Genomic DNA, 19,324 nt, shown 5'->3' with positions numbered 1-19,324 from the left:
AACTTATATTTTGAATTTATTATTCTTAATAAATTATATGTGCTAGGTCAGCCAGTTTTGTAATGTAGGCTCACATGCCCAACAGATGTGTCACACACCCTCATTGATGGATATATATACAGGTAAAGTTGGAGCGAATTTGATGATAACACAACTCACATGCTAGGGTTTCTGCTGCTAGGGTTTCGCAGAAGTTTGACCAAGCGTTGAGGGTTGTTGTGACACATGCTGGGCTGGCTGACCAAAAGGAGACTTTGCTGGTTGAAGCATCCTGCTGACCGCTGAAACGAACACATACATTTTCTTGTTTCTGATTTGTCTTCTATAAGATCTGCTTATATGTTCTATCTGCATTTTGCTTATCTACTTGTATGATTGCTGTGAGAAAAGTGAAATTGCTCTTAGCATAGAACATCTACAAAATTTAACACAAATTTATATGTGTAATATAGATTGGTACGTGGGTTGGTTCATGTCTCTTGTCCTCCAAAACCCTCTAACGCCATTTCTCCTTCCATTCTCATTCCCATTCCTTTTCCTGTTTTCATTTTTCTGGTAATATAAGTTTCATATTATTGTTCGATTCATTTGAAAGTTGTTTTTTAGCATGTGGGTGTTGTATGCATATATGTATAATATTATGTATGATTGTATCCGTGTTTTGGTAAATCATTTTTAATGTGATATATCCATAGTCACCAGGTTCGAGTTCGAGTTCGAGTTCGAGGACCATGAAATTCGAATAAAGTTCGGCAACTCAAAGTTTGTCGATAAAATTCGACATAAAATTCGACATATAGAAATTCGAAAAAAAAAATGTATATTAAAGATAGATATATCATATGCATATGAGAAATGGTATGGAGTGAATTTTATCATGATTATCCTTATAATCAGACTATTAAATGCTTAATATCAAATTTTATATTAGAATAGATCAATTTTTCAATAGCTGCACTCACCAATTGTTAGCTCAAAACCAAATATCAGACCTTTATGACTGCTGCAACCACAGTTTGTTAGCCCATACACATGCCAATAACAGATCAGCCTTATAGAGAAATAACTAGCAGAGCTAGGGAATGAAAATTTGGAGATTTGACCACAAAAAAGTGATGTTTAATGCTTGATACTTGGTGACCAACCCTTGCAAGGTCTGAAAAAACGCCGAATTTTCCCTTGAAAAACGCCGAATATGTTCGTTTTCCCTTGAAAAACGCCGAATTTCGAATTTAATGCTTCAAATTCGGCGTATCTGGTGACTAAGGATATATCACATGCATTTTTATTGAATCCAAGGTTGTCTGAGTTTGACTGCAACAAAAGAAAGATATCATATGCTTCCTCTCATTTCCAGAATGACTAGGACATTTTGTTAAAAGTTTGTAATTCAAAAGCATCCCAAAAGAAGTTTTTCGCGAGCTTCATTGGAGTTTAGAGGGAATTCTTTTGTTCTGGAAATGTTTTTGGGGAATAAGAAACGTGGAAGTTTCTGATAACATTATTTTCCATATATTATATTTATGCGTTATGTGCATCATTGTGTGATCCTTCTGTTTGATATATGACTACTCCATGATTTGGAAAATTAATTTAGGATTCTCAAGTTCTAAAACTTCATTATCGAATATCTCCATTTTGTGGCAGTATATATTCATCTCTTCAATTACTTCTTTCTGTTGTTTTTCTCTTGGAATGATGCTTTTATTAATAAGAAATAAAGTTGACTAGTTTAGTAGGAAAGGATTACGAGCTTATAAATGTACTGCATAAATGTTGACTGTTATAATTTTGTGTAATCTCTTTCATATTTTTCCTTTTTTTTTTATACTCATGTTTCCCAGTTTTCTGACATTTTGAAGTACTTGTTTCCAAAACACATTGCCAACTTGGAAACTTTTGCCGCAGACATGTTTCATGCAACAGAAATGTAGAGGAAATGTCATCCAATGAAATCAAGGCTGTCAATGATACAGAATGTGTTCTGCTTGGAAAATTAAAGTTAAACATGATGTGTATACTATCTTGCTTGAGATGCCTCCTCTGAGAATATAGAAATTTAATCATTCTCTGTGAGTATTTTTCTTCTGCAGAAACAATTTCTGGGGCCTAGAAGCCTCCCAAAACAATCAGAGAAGTTCACAAAATTTATAGACAGTGGAGACAGGCACTTAGAGTCTATTACAAATTTCTTACTACTTACTTTTGATATCTGAGATGGATACAAGAACAATCAATTTATGTTTTAAAAATATGTTAAATATCTATGCTTCGACATGAACTCATTTATGAATAGTAATTACCCAAGTACCTTCATGGTATTACTGGCAATCGAGTTCTTTCTCCTTGAACAATTTATGAGCATTCCACTTCTTTTGATCAAATTGTATTTCAGCATGGTCTTATGATTTAATCCTTTGCATTTTTATTATCTTGATAGAGATTGACAGGGTTGATCCCCTTAATTTGTAGGGTTGAAAAGGTTGGAAGAGTAGAAGTTCAAGGCAAATCTGGTCATTTGAAACGACGACAAATTTTGATTGCTGACAGTTGCAGTAGCAAGTTGGAATTTGTTTTATGGGATGAGCAAATTCTTCTGTCAAATCTTTTCAGGTAATTTTTAATGTTATATTTTCATGAACTAGAGTGGTATCATGAAGGAGCTCAACAAATGCTAGTATAAGTAATAGAGAGGTTGATGCCACAAAAGTACGAGTGCCATTTCATGTGTTTTTGTTTAGCACAATGTTGTGTAGAAGTTTCCTATCTCTATATCTTTCCTGTTAAGATTTGGTGTGCTTTCAAAATTCTCTTTATTTGAAATTTCAATGGTGACACTGGACAGTCAAGGTAGTTGGATTGCATTGGATAAGCCTTTCATTGCACGAGATTCTGACTGTGGTATTGAGACAACTGCGGGTATTTGTCTGGAATATGGTAGTGCCACACGTCTCTACTGTGTACCATATGTCTACCGTGAGGAACAGGTTAATCATTAATTTATGTTTTATCTTTCCTGTGCTGGCTTAACTGCGGAATTTTTATACTGAAACTAGGATTTTGACCAGGTTATTGTAGGGCCTTCACAAACTTGCAGCCAGTTAACAAGGCCTTTGAATATGTCCAATTGTTCCACTTTGGAATGTGGATCTCAAGCAGTTAGAGTCTCTCAAGTACTGCTGCCCTGTGATTCTGAAGGCTCTCTTGATTTCAGCAATTTTCCATTCCGTGTAAGTATTTTGTAGGCTGACATGGGTTATCTGAGTTATTCTATTCTGTCTTGTGTCATGGCCGGTGACGAACCAAGCTTTCAGTTTATAAATCAGCCAATCTTGACTTCTAAATTTACAATTTTGAAAAGTACAAGCTGAAGTCAACTCTAATGGCATCATTAAGAGGGCATTTTTTCTCACATTTGCTGTAACATGTTGTTGTTGTATTTGATTCTTATTTAGCATCTTTTATCCTATTGTCATTGTAATTTGAGCATGTATAATTATAAATCTCATAGTTCACCCTGATGGGGTGATAATTAGTTTTTAGGCAGTTGTCTCTAATTGTTGTACATCTGTAACCTTTGAGATGATAAAGAGCCCCCCTTTCCAAAATGGGTTATCATCACTATTGATGGGCATTTTACCTCCCATTTTGGTTATTACTTATATTATGTGTTGTTATATCTCAATAAGAATGCCACTTCTATAATTTGATAACTATTACAATAGGTGGTGTCCCTATTGGTTAAATTGCTCTTATAACTATCTTAAATGTTGAGATCTTGGTGAGCTAACTTGAGTGGTTGAGTACTTTGTGCTTCATGTAGGAGTTTCAGTTCAACCACTTGTGTTGCCATTGTTGCATTCAGTTGATATCCCTACCGGTTAGGTGCCATAATCAACACCTAAGGGTTCACATTGGGTGTCATCTACAAAATGCGAGGAAGTGCTTAGGAGATTCCTTGCAAGGTTCTCCAAGGAAAAAACATGCTTATATGTCAAAGCTATGACCATGAGAAAAGTATGCTCAATCATTGGTTCTACTACCTTATTTAGAGTTTGATATGGTGATTGTAGTGTTTCTTTTTTGGTAAAAGTGGCTAGGACCATGACACTATTAGTTTTTGTAGCATCGAATGGTGTTCTAGTCTCGTCACTTTGTGGAGAGGCTAAAACACATGAACTCTCCAAAACCCAGAAATCGTTTATGGAAATTCCACCTAGAGATGGCTTAATTAAATTAAACGACCATCATTCAAATTTTTCCTAAGTTAACTTAGGAAGACTGGTTAATTAATAGTATTTAATTGAGAAAGGTGAGAATTCTCTAGAAACTCTCACGGATCGACTTGAAGATGATCTCAAACCATTGATTAAATTTTAGTCTTGGCTGTTGAAGTCTCAACTGGAGATTATAAGAAGAGGTTGATGGGTAGATGGAGAACACACCAGTGCATATACTCAGTTGCCCTAGGTAGTTCAAATTCCTAGTAGCAGGAGTGATTCAGCAGTGGAGATTGAGCTAGTGGGTGAGTTGCAGGTGGTAGGAGAGGTCAATAGTACCGCAGGACAAATTTCCAGTTCTGGAGAGTCATTTGCAGGGAGGTAGAGATAGCCACAGGGAGGCTGTGTAGGGGCTGCATAGTAGCCTCTAGGAGGCAGTTCGATTTGTAGATTCAAGAGGTCGTTTTAGAGTTCCGGAGGCAGGAAAAATTCACAGAGGTCAGGAGAGACACTTCCAAAGTCAGTGGCAGGTTGGACAGGCAGTTCAGAGAGAAATCCAGGCAGTGCGAAATTGTGCCTGCACAAAGGGTGACACAGTTCGCAGAGGGGTTTTTGAGGCCAATTTCAGTGCCAAATTGCTCGTGGGGTGAGGAAAATTTCCTCACAATATTTTTGCCAATATTTTCTCTGTAGGATTGCCAATTTTCAACATCCAGATTGTACTCATATTTTCTGCTGCATATAATAAAATATAAACCCTCAACTACTGCACTGGTTTTCCCACATTGGGTTTTTTCGGGGACTTTTGTCCAAAAACAACGGTGTCAATTTTTATGTGTGCGCTAGCATTTCTTAGTTTCTATTTTTTCTTATGTAGTATTTTTTTGTGAAGAATTTGCAGTGTGATTAATTTGGTATTAATCAGAAAATTAATAAACTGTTAATCAGTTAGGAGAATTAATTCCAGCTGCTGCACTTCAAGAAATTTTCACAGATACGGTGTAGGAGACTCCCTCTTCCCATTGTAGCATAGTTGAACATGAATGAAAGAAAGAAGAATTGTAAAGTGTATTTTTTCAAGACCTTGGGTTGTGGTTGGTTTGTTTTATTGAGGACATTTTCTAGACAAGGCTAAAGAGATTTATTGGATAAAGGAATGTTGAAATTTGGGCAGCTTTGGGATGAATTTCCCCATAGGAAACCCATCTACCCCAAAGGAAGAATTCAATTGAACAAAGAGAAATATTATTATTAATATGTGCAAATTGGTTTGGCACTCCTCTCATTAATATTTGACATGGAAAATTCCATATTGGGCAAAGTAATCCTCAAAGTCAACCCATCAAGAATCCAAGTAAAATAATTAAGTGGCAAATAATAAATTGTTATGACACAAACTCAGGTCGGTTCCACAAATAGAGGCATCCATTCAGACCATATAGAAGCTTATATATTTGACCCCTTTATGCTTCATAAAGGACACACATCTCCTTGGATCACGTTTGGTTTGTAAGCTCACATTTATTCTCTATGGTTTGTAATTCTCTGTGGATCGCATTGGTTCATAATTCGTTGTGGCTCGCATGTCTCTCTATGGCTCAATGTGGCTCATATTGTATTCTTTTGAGGCTCGCTTTGTTTATACGTGGCTTACATTTGTATACACAGTGCACACATTCTACAACAACTGACTCGTATTATTACAATGGCTCATTCTATTGGTTTGCATTGTTAAGGTGGTTCATTCTATTGGTTCACATTGTTACAATGGCTTGTTCTGTTGGCCCACATATAACTACAGTTGTTTGCAGCTCATCTCTATGGCTCACTATCTCTAAGGTTCGCACCATATAGTGACTCGCATCAATGGTATTACAATGGCTTTCATCAATGTTTTTATGGGTTACAATTTTACAGTGGCTCGCATAAATGTCATTATAGTGGCTTGCATCAATGTTTTATGGAATCGCTCTCTATAGTGGCATCGTTATCTCTACTCTGGCATTGCTATACTTTATACCTTGTATCTCTATACTCTGTGGCATCGTGGCAAACCTATATTGTGTGGTATCATTTGACTCTGTGGCATCATCGATTGACTTTGTGGCGTCAAATTGTATTATCGTTTGACTTTGTGGCATCAAATTGTATTATCGTTTGAATTTGTGGTATCGAATTATGTTACAAGTGGTATTGTTTGACTCCGTGGCATTTCACTATGGATTGCATTACGCTATGGTTTATATCTATATATATATATATATATATATATATATATATATATATATATAATATATAATATATACATACACATATACAAACCTTGCAATTAATGTATGAACAATGATATAACGTAGTAACATTTTTGGACAAAGATACTTTTGATATTTGACAGAGTAACCCTTGACATAAAAGTGACCTTGTCTTATGATAGTTATAACTGATACTTGTGTTTATGAAATGATGTATGACAAACACAACAAGGTTGTGATAATGATCTTGATACATATATAAATAGCATTGACCTCAATGTATTTGACAATGCCCTGATCTTCATAACAATGTTCTTGATATGTGACAATGATCTACAAGGCATTTGATGCATGGAAGTGATCCCTAGCGTATGACAAAGACACTAATGTATGGTTTGTCTCCATGAGGTTGCTATGACTATGATGGCGGAACCTTAATGACAACAACTGTGAAGTATGACAATGACAGTGATGTATATTATGCTCTTATAACAATGATGTGGTCTGCTGTTGGATTGGCCCTAGGTGGCCTAATCTGATTGGTGTCTCCTGATATTTGTACTTTGTATCTCAGCTAAACTTTGATTGATATCTAAGAAGAACAATATGGTTGGGTTTTCCCCCTTGTGGGGTTTTGCCATGGTCTCTGACGTAAATCATGGTGTCTCTATTGTGCATGTTTTTCTTCCACTGTTCTTTACTGTTCCACTCCTTTGTGATGTTATTTTTCTCTCTACATAATTGCTAATGATGATATAATGTTATGGGGTGAATGTAATGTTGAAAAAGTTTAAAAATGCAATTATCTACAACAGAGAACAAGATACAAAATTCCAAAGCAGTCTTACATGTATGATAATGACTCTTTTGACTTCATAATTCTATGACAAACCTAGAAGCACTTAATGGGTGCTTGACCTGTAAATAAATTTATCTTGAGCATGAAACCCATGCCTCAAGAATGACAATAATAAATTTCTTTTCTCTCTAATATCAAATACATAAAATCATGATTACAATAGGCATTATAAATACCTAGTTACATATTCCAACATTTTTTTACACGTGTGAAGAGGGGAGAGAGTCTTTCTGATTGGGTTGAATTCTGCTTCTGTTTTGGGACTTTGACCAACCTTTGACCAACGTTGACTTTGCTCATTTTGACTTGGTTTGATTAGATTTGAATTTGTTTTGGAGGGCTGAAGTCAAAGACTATTTGAGCGAACTTTTTTGGGTTGTTTGACCAATGTTGACCATAGATTTGCAACTAGGGTTTCAACGGGTCAAAGTGATTTGGAGGCACTGATTTGGGAATGTTTTGACTAAATTTTAGGCCACTCTTTTTTACTATTGATTGAGCTGAATTGAAGGAATTTTAACTGTTGACCATTGACTTGCTAGGGCTGCTACAATTGTTGTTGATTTTGACCAGAACTATAGATTTGACTTGTTGACCAAATTTGACTTTTGGTCTCATCTCTTGGATATTGGTTAGTGAATTGTTGGATAAGTCAAAGATTTGACTTTGACTCTTTCTTGTTGAATTGGAAAATTGTAATCTTTGTGCTAAACATTTGATGAGAATCTAATAGAAAAAGAATTTGAAAGGGTTTTTCCCTGGTCTTTGACCAAATCTTGTGTCTCTCTTGTCTCATCGTCTTGGCTGTATTCTTTTGCATTTGAATTACAGTTCTATCTACAATTGCTCATTGTTGTTGGAAGATCAAATTTATTTAAAAGTGATTGCTAATTGAAGAAAATAATTGGGCTAAGTGCTTGTACTAAATAGAAAATTAATATAGGATCAGAGCTAAGGTGAAGACAAGCCCAAGGAGACAAGAGACTAAAGAAATCACCTTTGAAGCAATCATTTTTGGAAGAAGCTAAAGGAGCCTATTTGAGTTGGTCAAGATGTCTACCTCTTACTTCAAGTATACAAAGAAGCTGGGTGACTCATCAAATTTTGCTTCTTGGAAGATCAGGTTGGAAGCCATATTGGATGATAATGATGTCTTGGAATATGTGGAAGAAAAAGTACCCAAGCCAACAAAAAATGCTCTTGATGCTGCCAAGTCCAAATATAAGAAAGGTGCGCTGAAAGCTGTGAAAATTTCACCACTGAAATTCTATTGCAGCAACTGGAATTAATTCTTCTAACTGTAAATTTATTTAGCAATTTATTGCTATGGAAACAAGGAATTAATCACATTGCAATCTTCAAAAAAATAAATACTGCAGAAGATAATCTGGAAGCTGAGAAAATACTGGCACACATAAAAATATAACAATGTTATTTTTGGACACAAGTCCCTGAAAAAACCCAATGTGGGAACACCGGTGCAACCACTGAGGGTTTTTATTATTAAGCAACAATGAGAAATTCTGAGTACAATTTTATGGATGCCCAATTGGCAATCCAATTAGCAAAATAATCTGGCCTAAATATTTGTGAGGCAAATACCTGAACACCAAGCCTGATCTAGCTCTGACAGCTGGAAAAACTAGCTAGTCGTACAACGCCTGCACAATGCTTACACATGACCCAACTCTAAGCCCTGGAACTGCTGCAAAAATGATGTCCTAGTTGATTTCTCCTCTAGAAGGAATTCCCCTGGCCTCCTGGAGAATTTCCGGCCCAACTACAATTGAATTACCCTTCCCTTATATTGATTTGGGGTAGCATCAGATGTGCTCTAGCCACGAAAATTGGTGGAGAGGCTAAGGAATACGAGATATCCAATACCCAGAAAGGGTTTGGGCAGATTCTAACCGGTTTGAGAGATATTAAAATAATTAATATTTTAATGGAGTTCCTAAGTCTAAACTTAGGAAAATAAAAGATTAATGGGTATTAATATAAAACTGGGTTAGAAAGGTCCAAAAGTCATGGATTAAGCCAAATCTAATCTTAGCCGTTGATTAGAGATTTGATCTCGGCCGTTGATGGACCAACGAGAAAAGTATAAGAGGAGGCTTGAGGGTCAGTTGGAGAACACACCGAGTTGATCAAGATTTCGACTTTCTAGGGCTGGGTTTGATGAGGAAGTCGAGAGAATGATCAGAGTTGCAGCTAAGGGTCAGTGAATACAAAAGTAGAGAGGCAGAGATAGCACTAGGAGGATCAACGCAGTAGCTGAGAGTGAGGGACGCAGAACCAGCCAGGGGCTCACGCAAAGGCAGCCAGGGCTCACGCAGAGGCAGCCAGGAGCTGTGCAGTGCCTCAGAGGGCCAACGTGGGCGACGCAGAGGGCCAGAGCGCTGACGAGTGCCTCTAGAGGCTGACGCAGGCCAAGATAGAGTAACGCTGGGCAAATGCTGGGCTAGAAAGGGCTGACACTGTCCCTAGAGGCTGATGCTGGGGTTTCGTGGGGCAGATTGGAGCTGTGAAGTTGCTGGAGTGATTATCCCGGGTTTCAGCCGGAACATCTGTCTTCGACTGAGAGGTACTACTGTCGAAATTATTCTTTGTTGGGTGAGCTGGTTGTGGCACCCAGATTGTATTGAAACTGCATAATAATAAAACGCTCAGATAGCTACACTGGTTTTCTTGCATTGGGTTTTTCCATGGACATTGGTCCAAAAACAACAATGTCACTTGTGTGCTTGTTTCTGTTTCCTTTAGTTGATGATCTGTAATGTGTTGAGCATGCACTTGTATTTATTTCCAGTATTTACATGGTAAATAACTTGTTAATTTAACGAAACAAGTAGGTAGGAATAAATCAGAAAGTACATGAAGGGTTTCTAACGGGTTAGACTTAGAAATTCCAACATGGTATCAGAGCGTGGTTGCAGATCACATGAGAACTAAGGACATCAGCTGAGCAGAGCAGCAACAACAGAAAAACAGCTGTCCCGAGTGACAGAAGCTGTTCCTAGCAGAGTAGCAGCAAGGAAAGGGTGACACAATGCCTGTGTCATCAAGATTGAGCCAGGAAGAGGCAATGCAAAGGCTGAGGGAGGCAAAGACGGCTCACGCAGAGCCTAGGAGGGCTGATGCAGTTGGCTGAGGAGGTTGATTTGCCGTGCCGGGATTGCGTAGAGCCTAGGAGCTCTAACCTTCAGTTTGCTGGTGTTTAGGAGGTTGTGGGCACCGAATGAATGTTTTTTCTTGAGTGAGCCGACATGAGCCATTATATCATCTTGTAGGCCGACATAGAAAGAGGAGAACTGTGCTTATCTTTTGGAGGGCTTTCTAGACACTTGATTGACTCATACGTTTTACATATGCTCAAGAAGAGCTATATCCTTCTAAGTTGACTATTAGACATCCTTCATGTTTCCTATGGTGATGTCACAAGCTCTTGTTTCTAATGGTTCCATGATGCCACAATGTATCTTATTATTTATTATGGCCAACTCCTATAAGGTTTAGGAGTTATGACAAGAACTTTTGTGGGGGAGACTATCTCAGTGGAGATCTCTTACTTTCTCTTTTCTTGGACTTCCTTTCTTCTTCAGCTTCCTCCACTTCTTCGGTGATATGGGCTTCTTTTCTTTCTTTTGATATTGTCCCTTTAGGACAATCTTTCCTGTAAAGTCCATAGTCTTTACTTCCATAGCATTGAATCTCAACTATGCTCTTCTTTCTTTTCTGAGGACCAAAATTTTCCAAACTTCCTTTCCTTCCAGCAAATGTTTGAGTCCTTTAACCTTCAACACTTTTGCCCTCAACTTGTCTTCTTCTATCTTGCATAGAAACCACAAGTTGTCGAATGAGGTAACTTTCTTATCCCCATGGATATTTGTTACCTTGATCATCAGTTAGTGTATTTTAGATCAATGGTGATTATCTTCTTATCATCTCTCCCAGATCTCGTAGATGAGATCTTATGAAGATATCCTTCATCCTTTGATACCTTTAATTTTTGTGTAGATCAAATCTAAGTCATGTGACCTTCTTTACCACATCTTCAGAGAATATTCTTACGAGTTTATCATATACATCTCTTTGATGTCTTCAATATTGCTATATGAGGGGACCTTTCATAAGAATCCCTTTCCATGAATTCAAAGGAGATATGTTCAATGAATTCACTTTCTTCGAGGACTATATCTATCCTCCTTTTCTATGCAAGGAATTTCGATGACCCATCCATCTTATAGATCTCCTTGCAAACATGAAGTCATTTTACCAAATTGATTAAAGAATGAAAGATACTTGACAAGTGAAGATGAAATCTTCTTACTTGATCACTTGGATGATGGTTGAAGAAGATGTATTTCCTACTTCCTTGGATGATCTTCTTCAAGGGCAAGGAGAGGAACCTTGCTTGAATGAGAGGGAACTTGCCTCATAGCTTTGAAGATGATGATAATGGCTTCTTACTTTCAGGATACTTCAAGATCAGAATTGCTACTAGGGTTTCAATTTTCTCCAAGATGATGTGATCGTCAGATTTAAAGTACTTCAAGCTACCTTACTTTGTAGATAACTTGATGAGGGTCTTTGTGGTCTTTTGAAGAGGAGTATAGAAACAAAAGCTCTTGCTGTTGTAGATTGCGTCTTCGATCTAGGGTTTGATTTGTCAGTGTAGATCTTGATCTTTTGCTTTGATAACCTTCAACTTGCTTTGATGCCTTTCTTGAAACTCGATCCTTGAATGTCTCTTTAATTAGATGCCCTTTCTTTGAATTCAACACCTTAGCTCTGATACCACGTTGAGAAATCTAGGGCATTAGAATTAGTTGATTTCTCTTCTTGGTTACTGCTTGTGAATGCTTTTTACTTGATTAGATTAGAATCTTCTTTACGTTAGATTCTTAGTGTTCTTCGTCATCAAACAGTAACCAATGCAAGAACATAAATAGACAAGAGACACAACATGTAGGCTATGAGCCAAGGCCAAAACCTCTCACTCTTTGAGAGGAAAACCCACACAAATTATTCTTATAGAGATTCCAATTGACGAATACCAAGACCAAGACCCTTGACCTATTAGCCACTCCCTGATCAAGACACAAGTCCTCCTCCTCCTTCTTGATTGCTTTTTCTGGGTTCCTTAAACTTCAGACATTGAACCATATTTGCTGCCTTCTAATATACCAACGAACCCTTCCTTCTTTGTAACAACAATGAGATCTATTGTGACCTTTCTTCTGTGAGAGATCGAATTCTTCCAGTAGTGATAGTACCAAATCACTGTAGCATAACACGAAACTGTGACTACTTCAAGAGCTTCGGACTGTGGTCTATACATAGACCAATATACTTCTTCGCTGCCACTGTGATCTACTTTAGAGATGGATCCGAATTCCCTTCCACATAACTATAGTCTTGTCCTTCATTGAAAATATAGATGATCTGCGTTCTTGCTGTCTCTATTCACCGAAATTTCATAGATATATATCAGAACTTGCCTCTGCTACTACCCATTTGAAAACCACAGAGATCTATGAGGTTCTGTCCCTAGATCTCCTCGTAGTTCTTACCTTATCCAAGTTCTGCACGGTGATTAGACATCTGAAATACTTCATTGTAACTGCTCTCCAAAAACCACAAAAGTATTCGAACTGTTAACCGTGTTTTATGCGAAGTTCTTCCACCCTATTTATAGTGATTGGTCCATATATATTAAGCCGACATGAGCACTGAATGGACGTGTCTTCTCGAGTGAGCCGACATGAACCATTATATCATCTTGTAGGCCGACATATGAAGAGGAGGACTATGCTTATCTTTTGGAGGGCTTTCTAGACACTTGATTGACTCATATACATTTTACATATGCTCAAGAAGAGCTCTTCATACATGACATTAATTATTTGACCTTAATGACAAATCCTAAGGGTCTCAATGGGAGCCACCTAAAATAAAATCACTTGCTCATGAAACCCATGAAGCAAGGCTTACAAAAATAATTTTATTTCCTTTATTACATCAATTACAAAAGTCACAATTACATGTAATTATGAAGATCAAACCTAGTTACACTTTTCAACATAATCCACTATATAAAAACTAGGGATCCAAGCAAAAGGATCCTTGCCCACAGTCTATGAACTTGGAGAGCAAGGATTGAGTACTTGCAAGCACTATGTATTATCTCAAAATAATCACATAAAGCACAACATAGGAAACCCGTAGTCAATACATACCACAAATCAACGAACAAAAACACTTCGAGTTGCCCCCACTATTTTTTATTATAGCAGAAAAAATAGTTCCCAACGGGACAACAGTTAAAAAAAAATGCTTCAACAACAATATTCTAGACAAAGATCAAGATGCTAGAGACTCTAATGACTCTCTAATTTAAAGATGTATCCTCCAAGTGGAAAAATAATGACTAGTTTCTTTGATAGCTGTCAAAATAATCTTGGCCATTGATAAACTCTTCAAGATCTTTTAATCTCGGCCCTTGATTTTTCATTTTTGAGGAATTTTTGAATTTATTATTTAATTCCATTTTTATTAGCTCAAAATTAATTATTTTGAGTTAATTTCCTTAAAAAATTGACTTTGAGTTAACCACCAAGGTCCAAGGATCCAAATTTTTTTTGAAATGTACAATATTCCCTTGGTGGAGGACCTTTAAAAATTGATTCTTTTAAGACCAGCAAATTTTTCCACTTGGAGAATTATTTTTGCTAAGACAATTTAACTTACTCTAATTAATAAATTTTCTAGCTTAGGATTTAATTTGATTTTGCTAGAAAAGTTAATTAATTTACAGATGAGTTGGATTTAATTTTTTTCCACCCTCTAATACATAAGATTTTACATTTTCAATCCTCAAAGGGGAATACACATTCAGCTTAGATCCTCAAGACACATAACACATCTGCGACACAATATGATCTAGTAGACCAAGTGATTTGTAAAAATAATTAAGCCAACTAGCTTAAATTATTCCCAAATAACTTTTACATTAGACTCGACTAAAAACACTAGGACTCACCTAATAATCTGACAATAAATTTCACCCTAGCTTTGGGGTTTAAGCTAGAAGGAAAAAACTCTTCTGATTAGCATGTGTCTAGAAACACAGGTAATCAGCGAGGTTAAAAAACCTCCTAGGATGTGTTGGAATTTCTAAGTCTATCTGTTAGAAATCCTTCATGTACTTTCTGATTTATTTCTTCCTACTTGTTCTATTAATTAACAAGTTATTTACCATGTAAATACTGAAAATAAATACAAATACATGCTCAACACATACATATCATCAATTGCAGGAAAAAACAAGCAGACTGGTGATATCGTTATTTTTGGACTAATGTCCCCGGAAAAACCCAATGCGGGAAAACTGGTGCGGCTATCTGAGGGTTTTATTATTAAGCAATTTCAGAATACAATCTTGGTGCCAGAAATGGCTCACCCAACAGAGAATTCTCTCGGCAGTAGTACCTCTCTGTCGGAGACAGATATTCCAGCTAAAAACCTCGGATGTACAATCCCACAGCTCTCAGCTCCAATCTCCTCCACGAAATCTCCCAACATTAGCCTCTAGGGTCTGCGTCAACCTCTCTGGCCCAATGTCAACCCAACGTCACCCCAACTAGCCATGCATCAGCCTCTAGAGGCTCTGTGTTAGCCTCTGGAGCCTTTGCATCACCCACGCTGGCTCTCTATGGCATTGCGCAACTCCTGGTTGCCTTTGCGTGGCCTCTGGTTGCTTCTGTGTGACCTCTAGCTGGCTCTGCGTCAACCCTCTCCTGGCTTTTGTGCTGATGCTCCTGGTACTCTCTCTGCCTCTCTGCTTTTGTATTCACTGCCCCTCAGCTGTAACTCTGATCACTCCTTCGATTTCCTTAGCAAGCCCTGCCCCAGAAAATCGAATTCTTGATCAACTTGGTGTGTCCTCCAAGTGACCCTCAAGCCTCCTCTTATACTTTTCTTGTTGACAATTCAACGACCGAGATTAAGTCCCTAATCAACAACTAAGATTAGATCTGGCTTGATCCATGACATTTGGACCATTCTAACTCAGTTTTATATTAATTCACATTAATAATTTATTTTCCCTAAGTTTAGACTTAGGGACTCCATTAAAAATATTAATTATTTTAATATCTCCCAAACTGGTTAGATTCTGCCCAAACCATTTCTGGGTATTGGAGATCTCATGTGCTTTAGCCTCTCCACCAATTTTCGTGGCTAGAGCACATCCAATGCTACCCCCAAATCAACACTCCCTATGAGCGAGGACTGTGCTCTAGTAATACTCTCCACTGAGTATCACCCTGATCATTCGGCATCTGTCCTTATGCTGATGCTAGGCATGCTGCCCAACATCCTCTGCACTGCTGCATCGTGTACTTCTATCCATGGCCCTGCCATTGCCACTGCTTCATCTGTACAACAGCTCCCTTTACATCCGTTCTATTGCCCATGTCCCTGCCACTGCCACTGCTGCATCTGCACTGCAATCCCTCTCATCATGCTGCATCGTGCTGCCCATAGCACTGCCACTGCTAACTGTTGCACTGCAACTCAGTTACTGAGAAGTAAGTAACTGATCTCCCAACTCTGACATCTCCGTCAGTTCTGCTACTCCTCTTCGGGCTCCCATAGCAAGGTATAATCCAAGAGGTTGGGTACCTCGAGGATCCTGCCCCTCATCGCCTGTAGTCTGTCTGACTACAGTTCGATGTCTCGCCATTTCCTCTTACTGCTACCCATGGCCCTGCCACTGCACTGCTGATTTTGTACAACAACTCCCTCTACATCCGTGCTACTGCCCATGGCCCTGCCACTGTCACTGCTGTATCTGCACTGTAATCCCTCTCATCATGCTGCACATAGCACTGCCACTGCTAACTGCCGCACTGCAACTCAGTTACTGAGAAGTAATTGATCTCCCAACTCTAATATCTCCGTCAGTTCTGCTACTCCTCTTCAGGGCTCCCGGAGTAATGTATAATCCAAGAGGTTGGGTACCTCGAGGATCCTGTGCCTCATTGTCTGTAGTCCATCTGACGATAGCTCAATGTCTCCCCATTTCCTCTCACGAGGTGCATGAGCACTCATGGCACAGTCATCAACTGTCTCCACTTCTTTCTCCGCCCTTGCTGGCGCAGCCTTGGTCTCAGAAGCCTCTCCCTTGCTCTTCTTCCTCTGACACTGGCTCACATAATGACCTAGTTCCCCATAGTGGAAGTATTTGACCCTGGAGAGGTCATTCTTCTTTCGTTTCTCCTGCTTTCCCTCAGATGCTAGGGCAACATCCTCCTCTTCCCCCTTCTTGATTCTGAACCCCTTGCCACTGCTTCCTGCCTTGGTTAGCCTTTGATATCTTCTTGACGAAGAGCTGCTCACATTTCCTCCCAATCTGGAAGGGTCGATCTGCCCAGTATGCTCAGGACAAATACCTCCCAATCCTATGAGACTGCGTTCAATGCGTTCCTCACCATTAATTCCTGATCCGGCGTGGCCCCTATTGAACTCAGCTGATCCCGAATCTCCTTCAATCGACCTAGGAAGGTGTCGATCTGTTCTCCTTTTTTCATCTGATATGACCACAACTGATTTTCTAGTAGCATCTTCCTTTGCACGGAAGTATGTTGATACAATTTCGTCAGGGCCTCCCACATCACATTTGCCATGTCCCTTTCAGAAATATGTGGTACTACATAGTCTTTAACCCACGTCAAGGATGATGCTCTTGGCCCTCGCCATTGTCTCCTCATACTTATCGTTCTTAGCCGGTCAACTGAGATCGCTATCGTTTTCAAGGCGAAGTCCTTGAGACGATTTCTGTCTAGAACGGACAAGATCCTAGCCTTCCAGACTATGAAGTTTGAGGCTCGTTCAATTTGTCCTGATGTCTTACCCCGTTCACTGCCATCTCGTTGCTCCTCTTTCGACTCTTTCAAGTCTTTCTACTTCCCTCCTGGAAGTTCTCGGTGCGATTTCCTCTAAGCCTTGATTTCCCTCCTGGAAACCCCTCTGCCAATGTCGAGATGCCCCCACTCCGATCGTTAGTGCAGCTGCACCACTTATCCCGATTTCTTGGCTAGAAATCCTCGGTAGCAACTCCCTCCTCCTTGGTCTTGCCCTGTTAGGTACTGTTTTGACCACAATACCCCACCAGCTTCACTTCGCAACTTATCCATTGCCTCCTATGCCCCAACAAACTGAAGGTTAGAGCCTCTAGACTCTGCACAATCTCGCCACCAACAAAATCTGCACCTCCTGGCCACGGGCATCAATCCTTCTTGACTGAGAAAGATGACCAGGCACTGCGTAGGTCAGGTCTGCTCCTTTTTGCCATTGGCTGATCCTTCTCCCTGCTCAAACTTGATGATGCAGGCACTGCATTACCTCTTCCTTGCTGCTTTTCCGCTAGGAACAACTTCTGTCACTCAGGACAGTTGTTTCTGCTGCTGCTGCTCTGCTCGGCTGATGCCCTCAGTTCTCTTGTGATCTGCAACCATGCTTTGATACCATGTTGGAATTTCTAAGTCTATCTGTTAGAAATCCTTCATGTACTTTCTGATTTATTTCTTCCTACTTGTTCTGTTAATTAACAAGTTATTTACCATGGTAATATTGAAAATAAAGACAAGTACATGTTTAACACATACAGATCATCAACTGAAGGAAAAAAACAAGCACATAGGTGACACTGTTATTTTTGGACTAATGTCCTCGGAAAAACCCAATGCGGGAAAACCAATGTAGCTATTTGAGGGTTTATTATTGAATAGTTTCACAATACAATCTGGGTGCCAGAAATGGCTCACCCAACAGAGAATGCTCTCTGCAGTAGTACCTCTCAGTCGGAGACAGATATTCCAGCTTAAAACCTCGGATGTACAATCCACAGCTCTCAGCTCCAATCTGCCCCACGAAATCTCCTAGTGTCAGCCTCTTTGGCCTAGCGTCACCCCAACTAGCCCTGCGTTAGCCTCTGGAGGCTCTGCGTCAGCCTCTGGAGCCTCTGCGTCACCCACACTGGCTCTCTCTGGCACTGCGCAGCTCCTGGCTGCCTCTGCGTGGCCTCTGGCTGCTTTTGCGTGGCCTCTAGTTGGCTCTGCGTCAACCCTCTCTTGGCTTCTGCGCTGATGCTCCCGGTACCCTCTCTGCCTCTCTGCTTCTGTATTCACTGCCCCTCAGCTGCAACTCTAATCACTCCTTCGATTTCCTCAGCAAGCCCTGCCCTAGAAAATCGAATTCTTGATCAACTCGGTGTGTTCTCCAAGTGACCCTCAAGCCTCCTCTTTACTTTTCTCATTGACAATTCAACGACCGAGATTGAGTCCCTAATCAGTGGCTAAGATTAGATTTGGCTTGATCCATGACATTTGTGTTGGAACTTCTAAGTCTGACACGTTAGAAACACTTAATGCACTTTACTGATTTATTCCTACCTACTTGTTCTGTTAATTAACAAGTTATTTACCATGTAAATACTGGAAATAAATACAAGTACATGCTCAACACATTACAGATCATCAACTGAAGGAAATAGAAACAAGCACACAAGTGACACCGTTGTTTTTGGAATAATGTCCCCGAAAAAGCCCAATGCGAGAAAACTAGTGCAGCTATCTGAGGGTTTGATTTATTAAGCATTTTTCAGAATACAATCTGGTGCCAAATCCGGCTCACCCAACAGAGAAAAATCTCGACAGTAGTACCTCTTTACTCGGAAGCAGATATTCCGGCTGAAACCCCGGATAAACACTCTGGTAGCTCCTAGTTGCAATCTACCCCACGGAACCCCAACGTGAGCCTGTATGGACTGCGTCAGCCTCTCTTTGGCCCAAACGTTAGCTCAGTGTTCACTCCGGCTTGGCCTGTGTCAGCCTTTGGAGGCATTGTGTCAGCCCTCTGGCCCTCTTGCGTCACCCACTACTAGCCCTTGAGGCACTGCGCAACTCCTGGCTGCCTTTGTTGAGCCCTGG

The 19,324-nt window shown here is 39.4% G+C and overlaps 1 protein-coding gene across 1 annotated transcript in view; it reads left to right on the top strand.

Annotated features, from left to right (window-relative positions):
• Window positions 1-19,324, top strand: part of LOC149247036 (uncharacterized) — a 182,821-nt gene that overhangs the window by 159,635 nt on the left and 3,862 nt on the right. Inside the window, exons 6-8 of the mRNA XM_089443169.1 lie at window positions 2,473-2,613; window positions 2,846-2,987; window positions 3,069-3,230. Coding sequence (XP_089299295.1) covers window positions 2,473-2,613; window positions 2,846-2,987; window positions 3,069-3,230 — 445 coding nt within the window. The remainder of the gene's footprint in view (window positions 1-2,472; window positions 2,614-2,845; window positions 2,988-3,068; window positions 3,231-19,324) is intronic.

This window comes from Pinus tabuliformis, chromosome 7 (genome assembly GCF_031772625.1).
Source record: "Pinus tabuliformis cultivar Carrire ecotype Pingquan chromosome 7, CPIR1, whole genome shotgun sequence".
NCBI classification, from domain to species: Eukaryota; Viridiplantae; Streptophyta; class Pinopsida; order Pinales; family Pinaceae; genus Pinus; species Pinus tabuliformis.
This window is presented reverse-complemented; position numbering and strand designations above follow the sequence as displayed.